This window comes from Tenrec ecaudatus, chromosome 6 (genome assembly GCF_050624435.1).
Source record: "Tenrec ecaudatus isolate mTenEca1 chromosome 6, mTenEca1.hap1, whole genome shotgun sequence".
Taxonomy (NCBI): domain Eukaryota; kingdom Metazoa; phylum Chordata; class Mammalia; order Afrosoricida; family Tenrecidae; genus Tenrec; species Tenrec ecaudatus.
The window spans coordinates 84,863,562-84,878,166 of record NC_134535.1 but is presented as its reverse complement, the minus strand read 5'-3'; the positions used below and the strand labels follow the sequence as shown (position 1 = coordinate 84,878,166).

Genomic DNA, 14,605 nt, shown 5'->3' with positions numbered 1-14,605 from the left:
CCGCCAGGAAGTTCAGCCCTACCCACAATGCCCCGGGCTCTCTCGCCCCCGGCCTTTTCCCGGGCGCCTCGAGACCTCGCGAGATCGCCCGTTGTCTGACAGGCTCGAGCGCCACGCCCCCCGGTTTGTCCGGGCTGGAAAGCCGGCCGACTAGTCTTCCTCTAGGCCCCGCCCCCGAGGCCTGGGGATTGGATGATTGACTCGGCTGCCTAGAGCCCACGCGGGGGCAGGGCCCGGCCAATCCGGAGCTCGGAGTATTTTACAAACTGGGGAAGTCGCTGCAGCGGATCGCGAGAGTCCGGGAAAAAGCGAAGAAAGTGGGGCGAGCCCGAGTGCCTCCCGGGAAGGTGTGACGTGGGGTTCTTGGGGGGAATGAGGGCTGCGGGACCTCACCGAGAGGAAAAGTAGCTTGGGATCCTAGAGCGAAAGAGTGGACTGAGCTTTCTCCGAGGCAGCAGGCGCAGAGGTTGGGCGGCTGGGCTGGGTGGATGGGTTGAGCGGCTCAGGGACGGCAGGACCCATGATCTTATACTGCTGCCCTTTGACCCACCCCTTTTATTTATAGCCATCATGACCACCGTCCAAGCCTCGAAGGATCTTCCCCTGCGGGGTGTATCGCCCACTCCTAGCAAGATCCCTGTGCGGTCCCAGAGATGCACACCTCTCCCGGGGGGCAAGCCCTGTTCCCTAGTAGACCAGGAGAACCAAGACCCAAAGGTAAGAGGGGCCTGGTGGCTGAAGGTAGTAACAAGGACGCAGCACACACCTGTGATGCCACATCCCATCTTTTTTTGCCTCTCCACCTCCAGCAGAGATTGATGCAGAAGGCCTCGCTCAGTCTACAACATCCTGTTGCTGGCAGAGCAGGACCCAAGCCTAAAAGCACAAGCCAAACGGAGAAATCAGAGAGATGGGTGGAGAGCACTCAGCTTCGGAACCCCTTGGAGGAGCTCAAGATAAGCCCTAAGGGAAGAAATGTGGGGCCTGGGCCTCCTCCCCACAAAGGTATCTGTGGGAGGCCTACCCGTAACTGGGTGAGGAAATGGGAGCACACAGTGGGCTTGGAGGCTGTGCACTCCTTCCGGTGTTCTCCTTTTGGGTCCAGGTCTCTGCTCTCTGGTCTGTGAACAATGGATGAACTGAGGGCCAATTGAATACAAGTCTCTTGTTGGTTACTTACTATACTGGGGTCCCTAGCCCCTTGCTTCCTTCTGCTTCTCACCTTTCCTTCTCTCTCTTGCAGAGGCTCCTAGGGCCATAGAGTTTGTGGCTGACCCTGCAGCCCTGGCCACCATCCTGTCAGGTGAGGGGGTGAAGAGCTGCCACCTAGGACGCCAGCCAAGTCTGGCTCAGAGAGTGCTGGTTCGAGGGAGCCAGCAAAGTGCCCTCCAGAGGGGTCAGGTAACCAGGCAGGCTATGAGGAGATGAGATGAAGCCGGGGTGGGCTGAGGGGAGGACTGTGAAGCTAGGACTGACAGGCTCTGTTCGTGTCTCAGAGTGCTCGGGCCTCTGCGTATTTGGCCCCCAGAACTCCCAGCCACCGAATGGACCCTGCCAGGGCCTCCTGCTTCTCCAGGCTGGAGGGGCCAGGACCCCGTGGCAAGACCTTGTGCCCCCAGAAGCTGGAGACTCTGGTGAGTGCCCTTGAGAGGTTGACTTTGTGCATCTGAGTTCTCCCCTACAAGGCAGAGCTGGCCCCAGCAGTGCCTGCTAGGAGGGAGGCAGGTGGAGCTGATGGGGCTGGTGGGGAGGCTTGAAGGTTTGGGTCCCACCTGTGACTCTGCCCTCGTGTCTCATCCCTCTGGGTCAGGTTCCACCTTCAGGACCATCCTATCACTCTTCCACTCGCCCTAGTTTCCTGGAGTTGAGAAGAATGACAGGTGGCAGCAACCGGTGAGAAGATGGTGTGAGAAGGGGCATTTGGGCAGGATCTGCTGCAAAGGATCCCAGAGTTGGGACCTTCCTGTAGCTTGAGGACTCTACCAGGAGGGGAGGTGGGGAGCATGTGACCACCTCTGATGAGTCCCTGGCTTCAAAAGCAGCACTTCATGTCCGAGCCTCCCTCCCTACAGCACCCTGCTCCTCAGGCGTCGGGGGAGGGGAGCAGGGATGAGAGGTGCCCAGCGATGGTAATGCCTGCCACTCTTACTAGTGGCTCAGGCCTGCCCTGCCTTGCCTTCCCGAGCTTTGGTGTCTGTGTCAGTCACAGGAGGGCAGTGTTGGTGCTATTGGTAGAGGGGTGCGGACCCAATGCGGTGGTATTAGAAAGCCCTGGGCCCCCCAGCTCATACTTGGTCTGCAGTGACGGCTCACAGCTGTGGTTATTGTCCTCAGGACGTCAGTGCACCGGGCCCCAGCATTGCCCCTGGAAAGTCCAGCCCAGCCTGGTGAGTGTGACTGGCTGTGGTGGGGAGGGGGTGGGGTGGGCAGATGGGCTGCTGGCAACAGGGAGCTCAGAGGACAGGGAGGGCTGGGAATGGCTAGATGGGAGTGGAGGGAGCAGGGGCCGGAGGTTGGCGGCACTCTGGTAGAGGCTAGCTGCACTAATCTCAAAGGAAATTGGCCCCATTTCCACCCTCTTCTGCCCTCTCCCTGCCAGGTATGCCTCCCACACATTGTTCCATCCTCAGCCCACCCAGTCAGGGTGCTTGGGTGACTGCTTGTTTACTGAAAGTGCTGGCTTTTGAGACTAGAGACTGATGGGATGGGGTCGCCACCACGGATGTTCAATGGTGCTTCCAAATGGGTGTGCCCTTGTCTGAGGCTGCAGAGCCCTGTGATCAGCGCCGCTGGGTGTTCCTCCAACTACAGCAAATTTCCTGTCTCCATAGCATCCTTTCTGCCCGAAGGAGAATATGAGATTGTCACTCACTCAGATGAAGGCAGAGGAAGCTCCCTCGGTCTGGCCCAGCGGGTACCATTAAGAGGAATGAGGGTGAGATGGCACCCTCCTGGGATAGGGGCATGGGGGGAATTCCCAGCAGCGGCCAGCACTAAGGATTGTGGGTTACTGTTGTTAGGTGCCTCAAGCTACTTAGACACATAGTCATTCTGTGTTGAACAAAATGAAACCCTACCCAGTCCTGTGCCAGCCTCACAAGGGTTGTGTTTGAGCCCCTTGTTGTAGCCACTGTGGCAGCCCTCCTGGCTGACTTCTGACCTCAACAACCCAGCCTGTTGCCCTTCTCCAAGAACTGGTCCTGACTGACCACAGTCCAAAGTAGGTGAGATGAAGTCTCCCTCCAGCTCTTCACTTTTAAGGATCATTCTGTCTGGCTGTCCTTCTTTCAAGACAAATTTGTTCTTGGCAGTTCCTCTGGATTGTGAGGAGGGCCAGGCCTTGGGGATGCTGTTCAGTCTGGATTTGTACCAAGAGGCCTCGGCTCTCTCCGGAATAGAGCGGACCTCTCTCCCTGAGTGTCTGGGGCCTGGAGTGAGAGGTTGTAGCTGGATAAACATGTTCATCTCTTAGATCAGTGCTGAAGATGTGACAGCTGATAATTAGCAGTCAAAAGCATTCCTCTGTTCACTCCACAAATATTTGGTGAATGTATACTGTGTGCCAGGCCCTTTCCTAGACTCTGGACATACATCAGCAAGAAAGTTCATATTATAAAAGTGATCCATAGACAAATGGTAACTGCAACATTGGCAGTTCAAAACCACCAGCTGCTTCGTGGGAGAAAGCTGTGGCTCTTACTCCATAAAGAACGACATTCCCAAACTCACAGGAGCTGTTCTACCCTGTCTTACAGGGTCTCTGTGAGTCAGTATCGACTCCATGGTGGTTTGGGATTGGTTTGTGGTGGGTTTTTTTTTTGTTTTGTTTTGCTTTAGTAAGTCAGATGTCTCTGAGTAGCACACAGTTTGCACCTGACTACTAACTTAAGGATTGGTGGTTCAAACCCACCCAGCAGTGCCACAGAAGAAAGGCCCAGTGATCTGTTTCCAGAAGGATGCCAAGCCAAAGTCCCAGGAACAGTTCGGTGCGGTCTGCCACACAGGAGATCGCCACAAATGGGAAGTGACTCAATAGCTACAAGTTAGAGGGGTGGTGTGATATGTGAGATGGTGACAAGTTAAAAAAACAAGAAAGACGCTGGAGGGGGATTGGGAGCGGGGTGTTGGTGCTGGTGTTGCAATGAATAGATGGGTTGGGGGCATCTGACCGAGAAGTTTAACTGAAGCCCAGAGGATTTGATGGAAGGAGGCATGCAACTAGCTGGAGGAAGAAGCTTCCAGGCCAAGAGAGCTGCAGGTGCGAAGGCTGAGGAGGGAAGGCATCTTGTGTTGGAGGATCAGCAAAAACGAGGCTGGTCAGAGTAAGGAGGCACAGGGCAGGAGGTGAGTTGAGAGCAGCAATAGGACGTGCTTGGGTAGGGTAAGGATGTAAGGTTTTGACGTGGAATGGCCTGGAGAACCGTGGGGCTGGAAGCACAGAGGACAGGAGAAGGGCATGATTTCACTTGCCTCTTAGAAGAATTACCAGCCGGAGAACAAGACACAGGCAAAGAGGGAAGGGATGACTCTGACCAACTCTCCTCAGGGTAGCCATGACGCTCACCTACTGCCTTCCCCTGGCCAAGTGGCGCCACCTGCGGATGCCCGCCCTTCCCCCTTTGGACAGGCTCAGCGTGTACAGTCTCCCCACCCCTCTGCTCTGGTGTGTACTCATAACTCTTGGGGGCTGGACCAGGGTGGAGCCCCCTGACTGAAGAGCCCCACTGAGTCTAAACTAAGCCCCTGCTCCTCTCTCCCCAGACCTCATATTCAGTGTTGCGGCGTCTCGCCCTTCGCCCCAAAACCCAGTTCACACCCATCCCATCAGCGCCCAGAGTCCAGCAGGTAAGAGGACCAGAGTCCAGAGCCAAGGGCTGGGTGAGCACAGGCCGGAAGAGATTGGGTCCCCCACCCCACCCCTGTCTGTGGGTGCCAGGCCTTGCTGACATCTCACTTCTGGCCCCAGGGCCGGTGGTTGCGTGGTCCCTCCCCTCAGACCTGCGCTGAACCGGAAGAGCCTGTCCTGCCTTGGGTAAGTGTCAGGAGCTCGCCCGTGCTGGCATCTTCCCCCCCCCCCCCCCCCCCACACCGACCCTTCAGCCTTTGGGCCTGGAGACAGGCAGATGAGCTCCGGGGAAAAGCCGCCTGGTCCCAACTCCCCCTGCTTCTCTGCTGCTTCTCCTCTGGCCGGTCATCATCTTGCCCTAGCCTGGCTCCCTGACGGCCCCTTTTCCTCCCCTTGTCTGGCAGGAGCAGATTGCAGTACAGTTGTTTGACCAGGAGAGCTCCACAGGGGTGCAGGAGGAGCCTGCGAAAGAACCTGTGGGTCCTAATGGACTTCCTCCAAACAGAACCCCCGACCTTCAGGAGCTGAAGATGCAGGTGAGTCAGTCGGGGCGACAGCTTGGCTGCCGGAGGAGGAACCAGGAGGGGATAGGGAGGGGGCTGCAGGAGCACAGTCCCAGCGCACACCCCCGGGTGCTCTTCTCACACAGCGCATCAGTATCCTGCATCAGCTGCTGCAGCGGGAATTAGAGGGGCTGCTGGGGAACAAGTGCGCCCCCCTTCAAGGAGCCTGCTCACTGGATTTGGCTGAACTTCACCCCCCGTTGACTGATGTTGCTAGAAAGCTGAACGTCCCACAGCTTAATAGTGGGACATCACACCTTCCTGGACCCATACTGCACTCTGAGTCGCCAAAGGCCTGCCTTCCTGAGGAGGGGGCCGGGCCACAGCCCTGCCCTCCAGCAGAGCCAGGTGTCCCAGACTCTTGCCATAGGAGGGAGTCTGAGATACCAGAACTCTCCCCTCAACAGCAACCTAGGATCCCAGAGCCCTCCCACCCAAAACAGCATGGGGTACCAGAACTATCAGCTCAACAGCAAACTGGGGTACCAGAGCCCTTCCCCCAAGAACAGCCTGGGGTACCAGAGCCCTCCCCCTCAAAACAGCATGGGGTATCAAATCCTTGCCCCCCAAAACAGTTTGGGAAATCAAAACCCTCTCCCCAACAGCAGCCTGGGGTAGCAGAGCCCTCCCCGCAACAGCAGCCTGGAGTACCAGAGCCCTCCCCCTCAAAACAGCATGGGGTATCAAATCCTTTCCCCCCAGAACAGCTTGGGAAATCTAAACCCTCTCCCCAACAGCAGCCTGGGATAGCAGAGCCCTCCCTGCAACAGCAGCCTGGGGTACCAGACCCCTCCCCCTCAAAGCATCATGGGGTACCAAATCCTTGCCCCCCCAAAAAGCTTGGGAAATCAAAACCCTCTCCCCAACAGCAGCCTGGGGTATCAGACCCCTCCCCCTCAGAGCAGCATGGGGTATCAGATCCCTGCCCCCCAAAACAGCTTGGGGGTCCAAAGCCCTCCCCCCAACAGCAGCCTGGGGTACCAGAGCCCTGCCCTCTAGCAGAGCCTGAACTCCTTCAGCCCAGCCTCCAAGGGAAGCCTCCAGTCCCTGAACCCCACCTTAAGGTTGAGCCTGCCACGCCAGAGGCCAACCCCGTGAGACCTTGCAGTGTCCAGTCCCTCCAACAGCCCTGCAGTAAGCGGTGTGCTTCAGATCACAGCCTGATCTCCCAACACCCACCCTGTGCCAACCCTCCTATCCACTCGATCCAGTGTTTGAGGCCAGGTAAGGAGTTGGTTGGGAGGGGGTGGGGACAAGGGGGTAGTCATCCCACCCTGGGAGCCTGGCTCAGTTCCCTGCCCCAAATGACCCTGCTTACTTCCCCCCCCCCCCCCCCCCGCCTTTTATCCTGCTTCTGCCTACTCTCCCGTGAAAGGGAGCCTCTGTACCTCCTGCTCTGTGCTCCTAATTGGCTTGGTCCCTGGGAGAGGGTGGGGGGGGAAGCAATACATGTATATGGTGGAAGCATAGGACTCTAGAGTTCCCCCTAAACTCTGTGACCCTTGGCCCTCAGGCCCCAGTAGTCTGGCCCCTCAAACCCTGGCCCTGAGGCAGAGGCTCAGAGCATGTCTGAGTGCCATCCACTGCTTCCATGAGGCCCGCCTGGATGATGAGTGTGCCTTCTACACCAGCCGGGCGCCTCCCTCAGGGCCCCCGAGGGCCTGCACCAACCCTGTGGCTACGTTACTGGAGTGGCAGGACACCCTGGTGAGCCTGACCTGCTGTCAGACATGGCCTGCTCTTGTGTGGGGTCGGGGCAGAGGGCCAGCCCTGCCTCCTCCTCAGGGAAAGTCAATGGGAGGAGTTCCCAGGGTTCAAGGCTGCCTGGGTTGTGAGATGCCCTCTCTCTTTCCAGTGTTTTATTCCAGTTGGTTCGGCTGCCTCTCCGGGCACTCCAGCATAAGCCACCGCCTCCCTCTGCCCTGACTTGATCCTTTCCTTTAGCCCGTATTTATTGTCAGACCCTTCTCTCACCCGAATGGGGCTGCAAGCCCACACTCCTTTATCCTTCAATAAAGTTTGTCACGTATCCAAATGTCTCATTTTCTCGGCCCTCAGCCCTCCACTGGTGTTGCTCTCCAACCGGCCACACGGTGGCAGTGCCTTCCAGCCTAGAAACTAGCCCTTGGCTCTCAGGACCCCACCCGCCCAGGCTCCTACCTCTCCTAGGAGCCATCCTGAAGATGGGATAGGCTCCCACTCTGGCCCTGCTAACCCTTTCGCCAGCTTAATGAATGCTAGGTGTGATTGTGGACCTTGAGGGCTACCCTATGTCCTGATCCTTGAGGTCAACCACAGCTAGGGCTGTGGGTTGGACACGACTGTTCAAATCCACCAGCCACTGCATGGGAGAAAGATGAGACTATCTTACTCCCTTAAAGGTGTAGTCTCAGAAAATCAGAGTCAGAATTGACTTGCCCTAGCAGTGGGTGGGTGAGGTCAGCCCCCTCCAGGAGCCCTGAAAGATGCTGCTCCGTTTGAAACCGTCTGCCCACACGCACTAGGTAGGATGGCAGAGGTGTCAGACCCAGACCTTTGGAGTTCTCCCTAGTGTCATTAAGTTGGCCCCACAGTGGGAGACCCCGGGGAGCCTTCCTAACAGCTAATACCCCGCTTTCCACCCGCCCAGTGGAAGCCCTGAGGCAGGCCTGGCCAGGGATAAGTAACCTTTGTCTTTGGCTGAGTGGGGTTCCTTGAGGTGAGGGGAAGAGTCAGCCACTTCTCCCCAAACCCCTAACGAGCTCCCAATCAGCAGCCACACAAATCCCCAACCTCACTTTATTGGGAGAGGCAACAGAAGCTGTAGCCCCAGGGCCTAGGCCCAATGGGAGTCTAATGGAGACCGTAGAGAATGAGCTTTAAATGCCAGACAAGAATTCACTGGTTCCTCCAGTTCATAGGAGGGCTGCAAGGGCTGGGGCCTGAATGGGGAGGTGAGGGGCAGAGGGCATTGTGAGAACGTTGTCATGACAGAGGACCAGCCTGGATCCCTCTCCTTTTCTGCCTCCCAAGACGCTTTCTGAGCCCTGCTTAGTGAAACCGCCCCCCAGCTTCCGGCAGAGGAGAGGGTGGCTCTTACGGACCAGCTTTCCCCTTACCCTCAAGTAGATGCTAGTAGTCCTGCCCCGGCGCTGTGCTCTCCCACAGTCGGCCTCCTTCTGCTCCCCAACCATTCACTCCCCAGAGCGCCAAAAAGTCCTCGCCAACTCGGCCTCCTCCTCGGAGCGGGAGCGGAAGGGCCCTCGCGGGTTGGTGCCAGGCTCGCAAAGGGAGGGGTGGCGCCTTGGACTGGGCCGACTGGAGGTGGGTGGGGTGGGGAGGGAGCGGAGGGACGAGAGCAGTGAGCGGGGCGCGGGGCGGGCCCGGCTCAGTCCGGGTAGATGATGAAGCCGGAGAAGGTGCTGTACTTGTTGGTGTTGCCGCCGTGCACCTTGCCGCCGTCCAGCTTGATGAAGACCTCGTCCCCCACATCCAGGTGCAGGATGACGCTGTTGCTGGCATAGTCGTAGTTCTGGTCCGCGTCCTGCGCAATAGCGCTGGCCCGGACCTATGGAGGAAGAGAGAACACTGCTGCTCTGGGTGCGAGCTCGGGCGCCTGCCGAGGCGGGGGTGGGCATATAGGGGAGAGGGGTGCTGCAGGGCTGAAGTTGAGCTTCTGGTGCACCAGCTGTGTGCCTCGGGCAGGCCTCAGTCTTCACTATGATCTAGGGGAAGGCATGCATGATAATGGGAACTACTTGTGAGGATTTGCTGGGGTTAAATGACTTACAAAGGAAGGGGATTTGGTATTGCCTTGAACACAGAAGGCGTCAAGCGGCTTTCTACTCCAGCGAAGAGTTGCGGTCTCGGAAATCCACAGGGGCAGTTCTACCCTGCCCTACACAGTCCCTACGAGTGGGAATCTGGGTAGCAGTAAGGGAGTACTGTTCTCTGTCCACTACTAACAGGAAACTTGGGCCCTGGAGCCTGGCAGCCTGCTCCGCCACGGGGCAAGAGGTGGGATTCTTCTCTCATCAAGATCACAGCTTTGGAGACCCTCGGAGCATGCTGCTCTGTCCGGTCTGGTTGACTGGATGACAACGGGTTATTAGGCTCCGTTTTTTCAATAAAATTCACCTGTAGAATTTCTGACCCTATCATCGCTCTGACCTAACCCCGCCCCCCCATCCTACACTTGTGTTCCTCAGTGCGGGACACAGGTGTGCCAGCGTGTCTGTGTGGGGGTGAGGTGGCGGGCAGGGAAGGTGTGCTAAACTTTCTAGCCTCTGGGGCTCCCATTTCCCCTCTGTGTGTCCTGGCTGAGGTCTCCATGAGGTGGTCACCGCCTTCTGCCTCCCTGGGGAGCCACTCTTGCCCCTCTGGCCTGACTCTGCTCCCTTTAGGCTGCCAGCCCCCTCCCCAGCCCCCCTGCTTCCCATCCCCCCTCCCGGGACTGGTTATTAGCTTATTAATTATTCATCATTATTCTAATCACTATTTACCGTCCCCAGGGCCGCAGCGCCAGGTGCTGTGGAATACAGAGTGGAATCCTGCCAACCCCGCCCTCGGAAACTCACTCTATTGACAGTCTCTCTCCGCCCAGCAGCCCCCCCCCCCCACTACCCTGCAGGGAGCACAAACCTACTCAGTACCACATTCCCATATACCCCTCCTCCGGGCCCCATGTTTGCCTTCACTCCGGCACCCACAGACACCTAGCCACGCTCAGAAAGACACTATCTCAGCCTCATCCACCCATGCAAGCTAATCCCCTTTCCCTCAGAGTTTTGGGCAGTCCTGCCCAGGGAAGATGCCCCCAGCCCCAGGCTTCTCTGTAGGTCTGGTGATGGGGAGGGTGATAAGGCCCACAGTCTGACCCCAGGTTCACAGAGCACAAACAAGCAGGTCTGATGTGCCTGGGTCACCACCACCCCACCACTCAGCAGACTGAGGTCACGACTCAGCCTCATCTCCTAGTGTGGCTCACCCTGCCCAGCAGCCCCACTCCTAAGCCTGCAGTCTTGGGGCTGTTTCAGGATCTCTCGGTCCAGGTAGCAGGCTGAGAAGGTTGTATAGGAGTATGTGAGGCCTGCAGGGCCAGACCAGTGTCCCAGGCTACAACTCTGCCCACTTTGCAGCCACTTGGTTGTCCCCTGAGCTGCTGGCCATTTCCACCTGCACCCTACACCCCCCCACCCCCAACTATGAACTTAGTCTGGCTCTGGGCTTGACCCTAGGCCCTGGGGCAAGCAATAGGGCAGCTGCCTGGGGAGAGAGTAAATGTTTCCTTTTTATCTTTCCCATAAAATCTGAGCTGAGTGGCCACACTCCAGTCCAGTCATGGCTAGTTCCTCACTGCCCTTGAGGCAGAAGACATTGTAGTTCAGAGTCAGAGTCGACTGGGAGCTAGGCTGGCTACCCACGGGCCAGAGAGGAGAAAGGGGTAAGGCAGAGATCAAAGAGGTCTGGCAGCGGGTTTGATGACATTGAGTTCTGAATTCCAATCCTGACACTGTTCCCTGAGACCTTGAACCTGTTTAGGTCATGTCCTCTTTCTGGCCCTCCATTCCTCTTTGGCTTAATGAAGCAATCGCTGCGGTTTTTGACACTGGCACTCCCCAATTCAGGGACGCTATTTCAGGAATGGGATCTGGTTGTGAGAGCAGCACTGGGTGACACGGAAAGCCCCTGAGGTCAGATCTGGGACTGGGTGGGGGCAGGGGCCTCTCACCTGTCCGTTCTTCATCAGGTCGGCCCACATGCTGGTACCATCTCCACCGCGCATCAGCACGTGGTATGCGAAGAAGTAGACGCCTGGCATGGGGCAGGTGAACTTGCCACTGGCCGCCTCGTAAGCATTGCCCACGTTGGTCACCACGTCGTCGAAGCGCAGCACCTCATAGCCTTCGTGAGGCCTCCGCAGGCCAGCATAGAACGCAATGCGGGGGACATATCCGGCATGGGACACCGCTCCTCCGGGGCCCGGCCCAGGAGGACCTGGGGGCCCTGGCCTTCCAGGCTCTCCTGGGGGCCCTCTGGGACCCGGCGGTCCTGGGGGCCCCCGCAGGCCTGCTTTGCCACGTCGTCCCACCTCTCCCTTGGCGCCCGGCGGAAATGGGGTCGCAGAGGCGGGCACGCCGTCGGGGCCGGGGCCTCTGGGCCCGTGCGGGTCGCACACCATACGACAGCGACCCAGCATCTCATAGTGCGCCGGCCCTCGGGAGCTGTGCACCAGCAGCGGGATGGCCACCAGCAGCAGCAGCACCATGGTCACCCCGACGGCCACGCCGGCGACCCGCTTACGGCGGTTTAGCCGCGACGCGGCCAGGGCCAGCAGGTCCTCTTCGCTCTTGGGCGCAATGGCGGCGGAGGCCCGGGGCTCTCCGCGGGCCCCACAGGCGGTGGCCGGGCTCGGGCTTGGGCCGGGACGTCCCCGACGGCTGTGCCCAAGCCCCCCGCCTTGGCGGGCTCCCGCGGTCGCGGTGCCTGGACCCAAACCGCCCGTCAAGGCGGAGCTCCCCAGTGCGCCGGGCCAGTCAGTTGCGGACGGCTCCGAGCCCCAGGTCCTGGGCACTCGCTTGATCCGTGCCAGCAGACCCCGGCGCCGAGCCCGCGGCTTCTCGCACTGCTTTCTTACGGATCTAGGGGTCACCGGCGCTCCGGAGTCTTGCTTTCTCCCAGAGGGTGACGGTCTGGGTCCCGGCTACCCAGACGGCTGGCGCTCAGCCAGAGCCGGGACTGCGCCCTGCGCCCGGGACGTCCCGCGCTCGGGGCTGCGGGCAGCGCCCAGCGACCGCGACCTCCTCGCGGGTCCTGCGCGCCAGCGCTCGGCGGGTACGGATCCCACTTCCTGTCTCAGCTGCGGCCCTGGTCCCGGAACCTGACCCGCGCCCCTCCGGGGCGAGCGCTCCCCTTCTCCGCGTCCCCAGCGCTCCTCGGCTCCCTCCCGGGGCGGCAGTGCGGCCAGTGCCGACAGCCGAGCGGCGGGAGCCGCTTTAAGCGTCGGGGGTGGAGCGACCCCTGGCGCCCAGAGCGGGAAGCGCGGGGGCGGGGCCGGCTCCCATCAGCGTCCCCCCACCACCTCCTCTCCTCTTTCCACTCCAGCCTCTTGGTCCTTTTCTCGCCCTGAGCCGATACTGCAAGGTGTCAGCTCTCACCCCGTGCTTCCCTCCTCCACCACCACCACCACCGTCCTCGAGATTTGGAATTCCTGAGCCCAGTGGAAGATAGTGGGTGAACGCGCGGGCGCGCGCGCGCACACACACACACACACACACACACACACACACACACACACACACGGCAGGGTGAATGAACTCCAGGGCTAAAAAGAATCTCCCCCCAAAAAAAGAAGACCCTAGAAGGGCGAGATAAAGCCCAAGAAGGGCTCATTAACATGATAAAGGGCTCAAGGGGCGTCTGTTGTCTTGAACTGGGAGAGCCCCGGGTCCCCAGTGTTCAGTGAGGGGACCAGAGAGTGAGAGAGAGTACAGAAGGCCACCAGCCTGAGGAAGCAGCAGGAAGCCGACAGGAAAGCCGGGAAGAAGCGGCGGAGAAATCAGAGAGACAGAAAGCCTGAGAGAGACACATAGACAGAGACAAAGCTTGGCAAAGAGACTAACCGACAGCCCCACTGAGGAAGAGGGAGAGGGAGAGACAGAGACGGAGAGAGAGAGACGCGAGCCCAGACAGGTTGACAGATCGAGAGGGAAATGTAAATGGCGCGCGGCAGAGAGACACCCAGGTCCGTGTTCGGACTCCGATGTGACATATCAACTGTGAGGAAGGCGCGGGGGCGGGGCGGCTCGGCGAGCCGGGGTGGTAGGCTGGGCCTGTGCATTGTGGCAGTGCATTGACAAGTGTGGACTGTGGACGTGGTCATGAGACCCTGGCCTTGGGTGTCCCTGGGTGAGTGGGATTGTGTGTCATATGTGTGTGTATGTGTGTTGTCTTCCTCCTTGACCCTAAAGATAGGGCCCCAGGGATGCCTCCTCAGGATGGGTCCCGTTTGACCAGCCTTGTCCAGCTGCACCCCTGCCTGAGCCCCAGTCCGCGTCCAGCCCAGAGAAATTGGACCCTACTTATTGGGTGTTGGAGGGTGATGTTTGAAATTTGCTATGCAAAATAATGTAGCTAACATGCAGATGAAGTGCTAGCAACCTCCTGTGGGAGAGGAAGATGTGTGTCTCCTTTCAGGGTGAGCAAGAGGGAACAGAGGCCTTGTTATGGCCTTCCTTCTGTGAGGGTCCAGGTCCAAGGGAAAAGCTATTGGCTGCAGCCTTCCTTTTCTGGGGGAAATTTCTGCTCTGAGATCCCTGGGCCACAGCAATGGAGAAGGGGCTTCAGAACAGGAGAAAGTGGGGAGGTTTGGAGACCCTGGGAGGGGAGAGGAGGGTATGCTAAGTGAGCAGGGAGGCACAGAGCACTGCAGGGCATTCTGACTAGGTTGGAGGCAGTTTCCTCTCCCCCTCTCCCCTCTGCCCCAGCCCACCCCAGCCCTGAACCACCCTGCTATGGCCTCCTGAGGATGGACCTGGGTTGGGGAAGCCCCCTATAAGCCTGGCAATATTCCAGAGATAGGATTGGCAGCAAGTGGGGGAGGGGCCTCTTCCTCCAGCCATAAATACAAATTTTATTCAAGGTCTTTGTCGCCATTTGTCTTCCTTGGGTGGAGGGTGGGGGGCTGAGGGCCATGTCGCCCAGCCCAGTGCATGTCTAATTCCAGATCTGCTCCCCCAGGCTAGATGATGGATGGATCCTAGAGAAGGAGGGAGCAGGCCCAGGCTCACACCAGTCTCCTCTGCCCACGTCTCAGGTTCCACTGACCCATTGCAGTGTATGCCTCCCTCTCTTCCCCCTGTTTTCTCTCCTTCCGCACACCAGAGCCCCCTTCTGCCAGGTCTGGCTCCCCACACAGCACAGGATCGGCCTCATCTCCAGCCCCTTTCACAGGACCCAGCCATCTTCTCCCTGGGGCTTCCTTACTTCTGTCCCCAGCCCAGGCTGTGAGCGGATGACCAGCAAGCAGGCTGCTGGCAGTAGCAAGTGTGTGTGGTGGTGGGGTGGGGGGGAGCAGGCTTGGCTCACAGGGAGCCTAGGGGGCCAGCTCCATGAATTTATTCATGTTCTGTTGCTCTTTCCCCATGCTCTGCAATGAAGCTGCCAGCTCACCAGGTCCTTATTGCTTCCTCTGCAGCTGTCACATTCAGCCAAGGAG

General features: G+C 58.9%; 2 protein-coding genes across 5 annotated transcripts; one reads left to right on the top strand and one right to left on the bottom strand.

Annotated features, from left to right (window-relative positions):
* The first annotated feature begins 219 nt into the window (after window positions 1-219).
* On the top strand, window positions 220-7,438 carry TROAP (trophinin associated protein). Of its 4 annotated transcripts, XM_075551747.1 has the most exons (15): window positions 220-347; window positions 566-717; window positions 810-1,005; window positions 1,244-1,401; window positions 1,497-1,634; window positions 1,811-1,893; window positions 2,335-2,387; window positions 2,832-2,935; window positions 4,547-4,663; window positions 4,762-4,845; window positions 4,967-5,032; window positions 5,251-5,382; window positions 5,496-6,633; window positions 6,923-7,116; window positions 7,265-7,438. In XM_075551747.1, exons 2-15 carry the CDS (start codon window positions 571-573, stop codon window positions 7,310-7,312), a joined length of 2,658 nt encoding a protein of 885 aa, XP_075407862.1. In that variant the 5' UTR covers window positions 220-347; window positions 566-570; the 3' UTR covers window positions 7,313-7,438. The 4 variants fall into 4 exon arrangements, with proteins under 4 accessions (XP_075407862.1, XP_075407861.1, XP_075407859.1 ...); XM_075551746.1 differs by lacking the exon at window positions 7,265-7,438 and having other exon boundaries at window positions 813-1,005; window positions 5,496-7,039; XM_075551744.1 differs by lacking the exon at window positions 7,265-7,438 and having other exon boundaries at window positions 5,496-7,039.
* A 748-nt stretch (window positions 7,439-8,186) lies between these two features.
* On the bottom strand, window positions 8,187-12,330 carry C1QL4 (complement C1q like 4). The gene is made up of 2 exons (XM_075552982.1): window positions 11,120-12,330; window positions 8,187-8,956 (listed from the first exon to the last, which is right to left on the bottom strand). Exons 1-2 carry the CDS (start codon window positions 11,654-11,656, stop codon window positions 8,777-8,779), a joined length of 717 nt encoding a protein of 238 aa, XP_075409097.1. The 5' UTR covers window positions 11,657-12,330; the 3' UTR covers window positions 8,187-8,776.
* Between the last annotated feature and the right edge of the window lie 2,275 nt (window positions 12,331-14,605).

Coding starts and splice junctions, on each gene's coding strand:
- TROAP (XM_075551744.1), top strand. CDS start 571: ATGACCACCGTCCAAGCCTCGAAGGATCTTCCCCTGCGGGGTGTATCG. Junction 1,402..1,496: donor GTGCCCTCCAGAGGGGTCAG/GTAACCAGGCAG, acceptor TTCGTGTCTCAG/AGTGCTCGGGCCTCTGCGTA. Junction 2,388..2,831: donor GGAAAGTCCAGCCCAGCCTG/GTGAGTGTGACT, acceptor CTGTCTCCATAG/CATCCTTTCTGCCCGAAGGA.
- C1QL4 (XM_075552982.1), bottom strand. CDS start 11,656: ATGGTGCTGCTGCTGCTGGTGGCCATCCCGCTGCTGGTGCACAGCTCC. Junction 8,957..11,119: donor ACCTGATGAAGAACGGACAG/GTGAGAGGCCCC, acceptor CTTCCTCCATAG/GTCCGGGCCAGCGCTATTGC.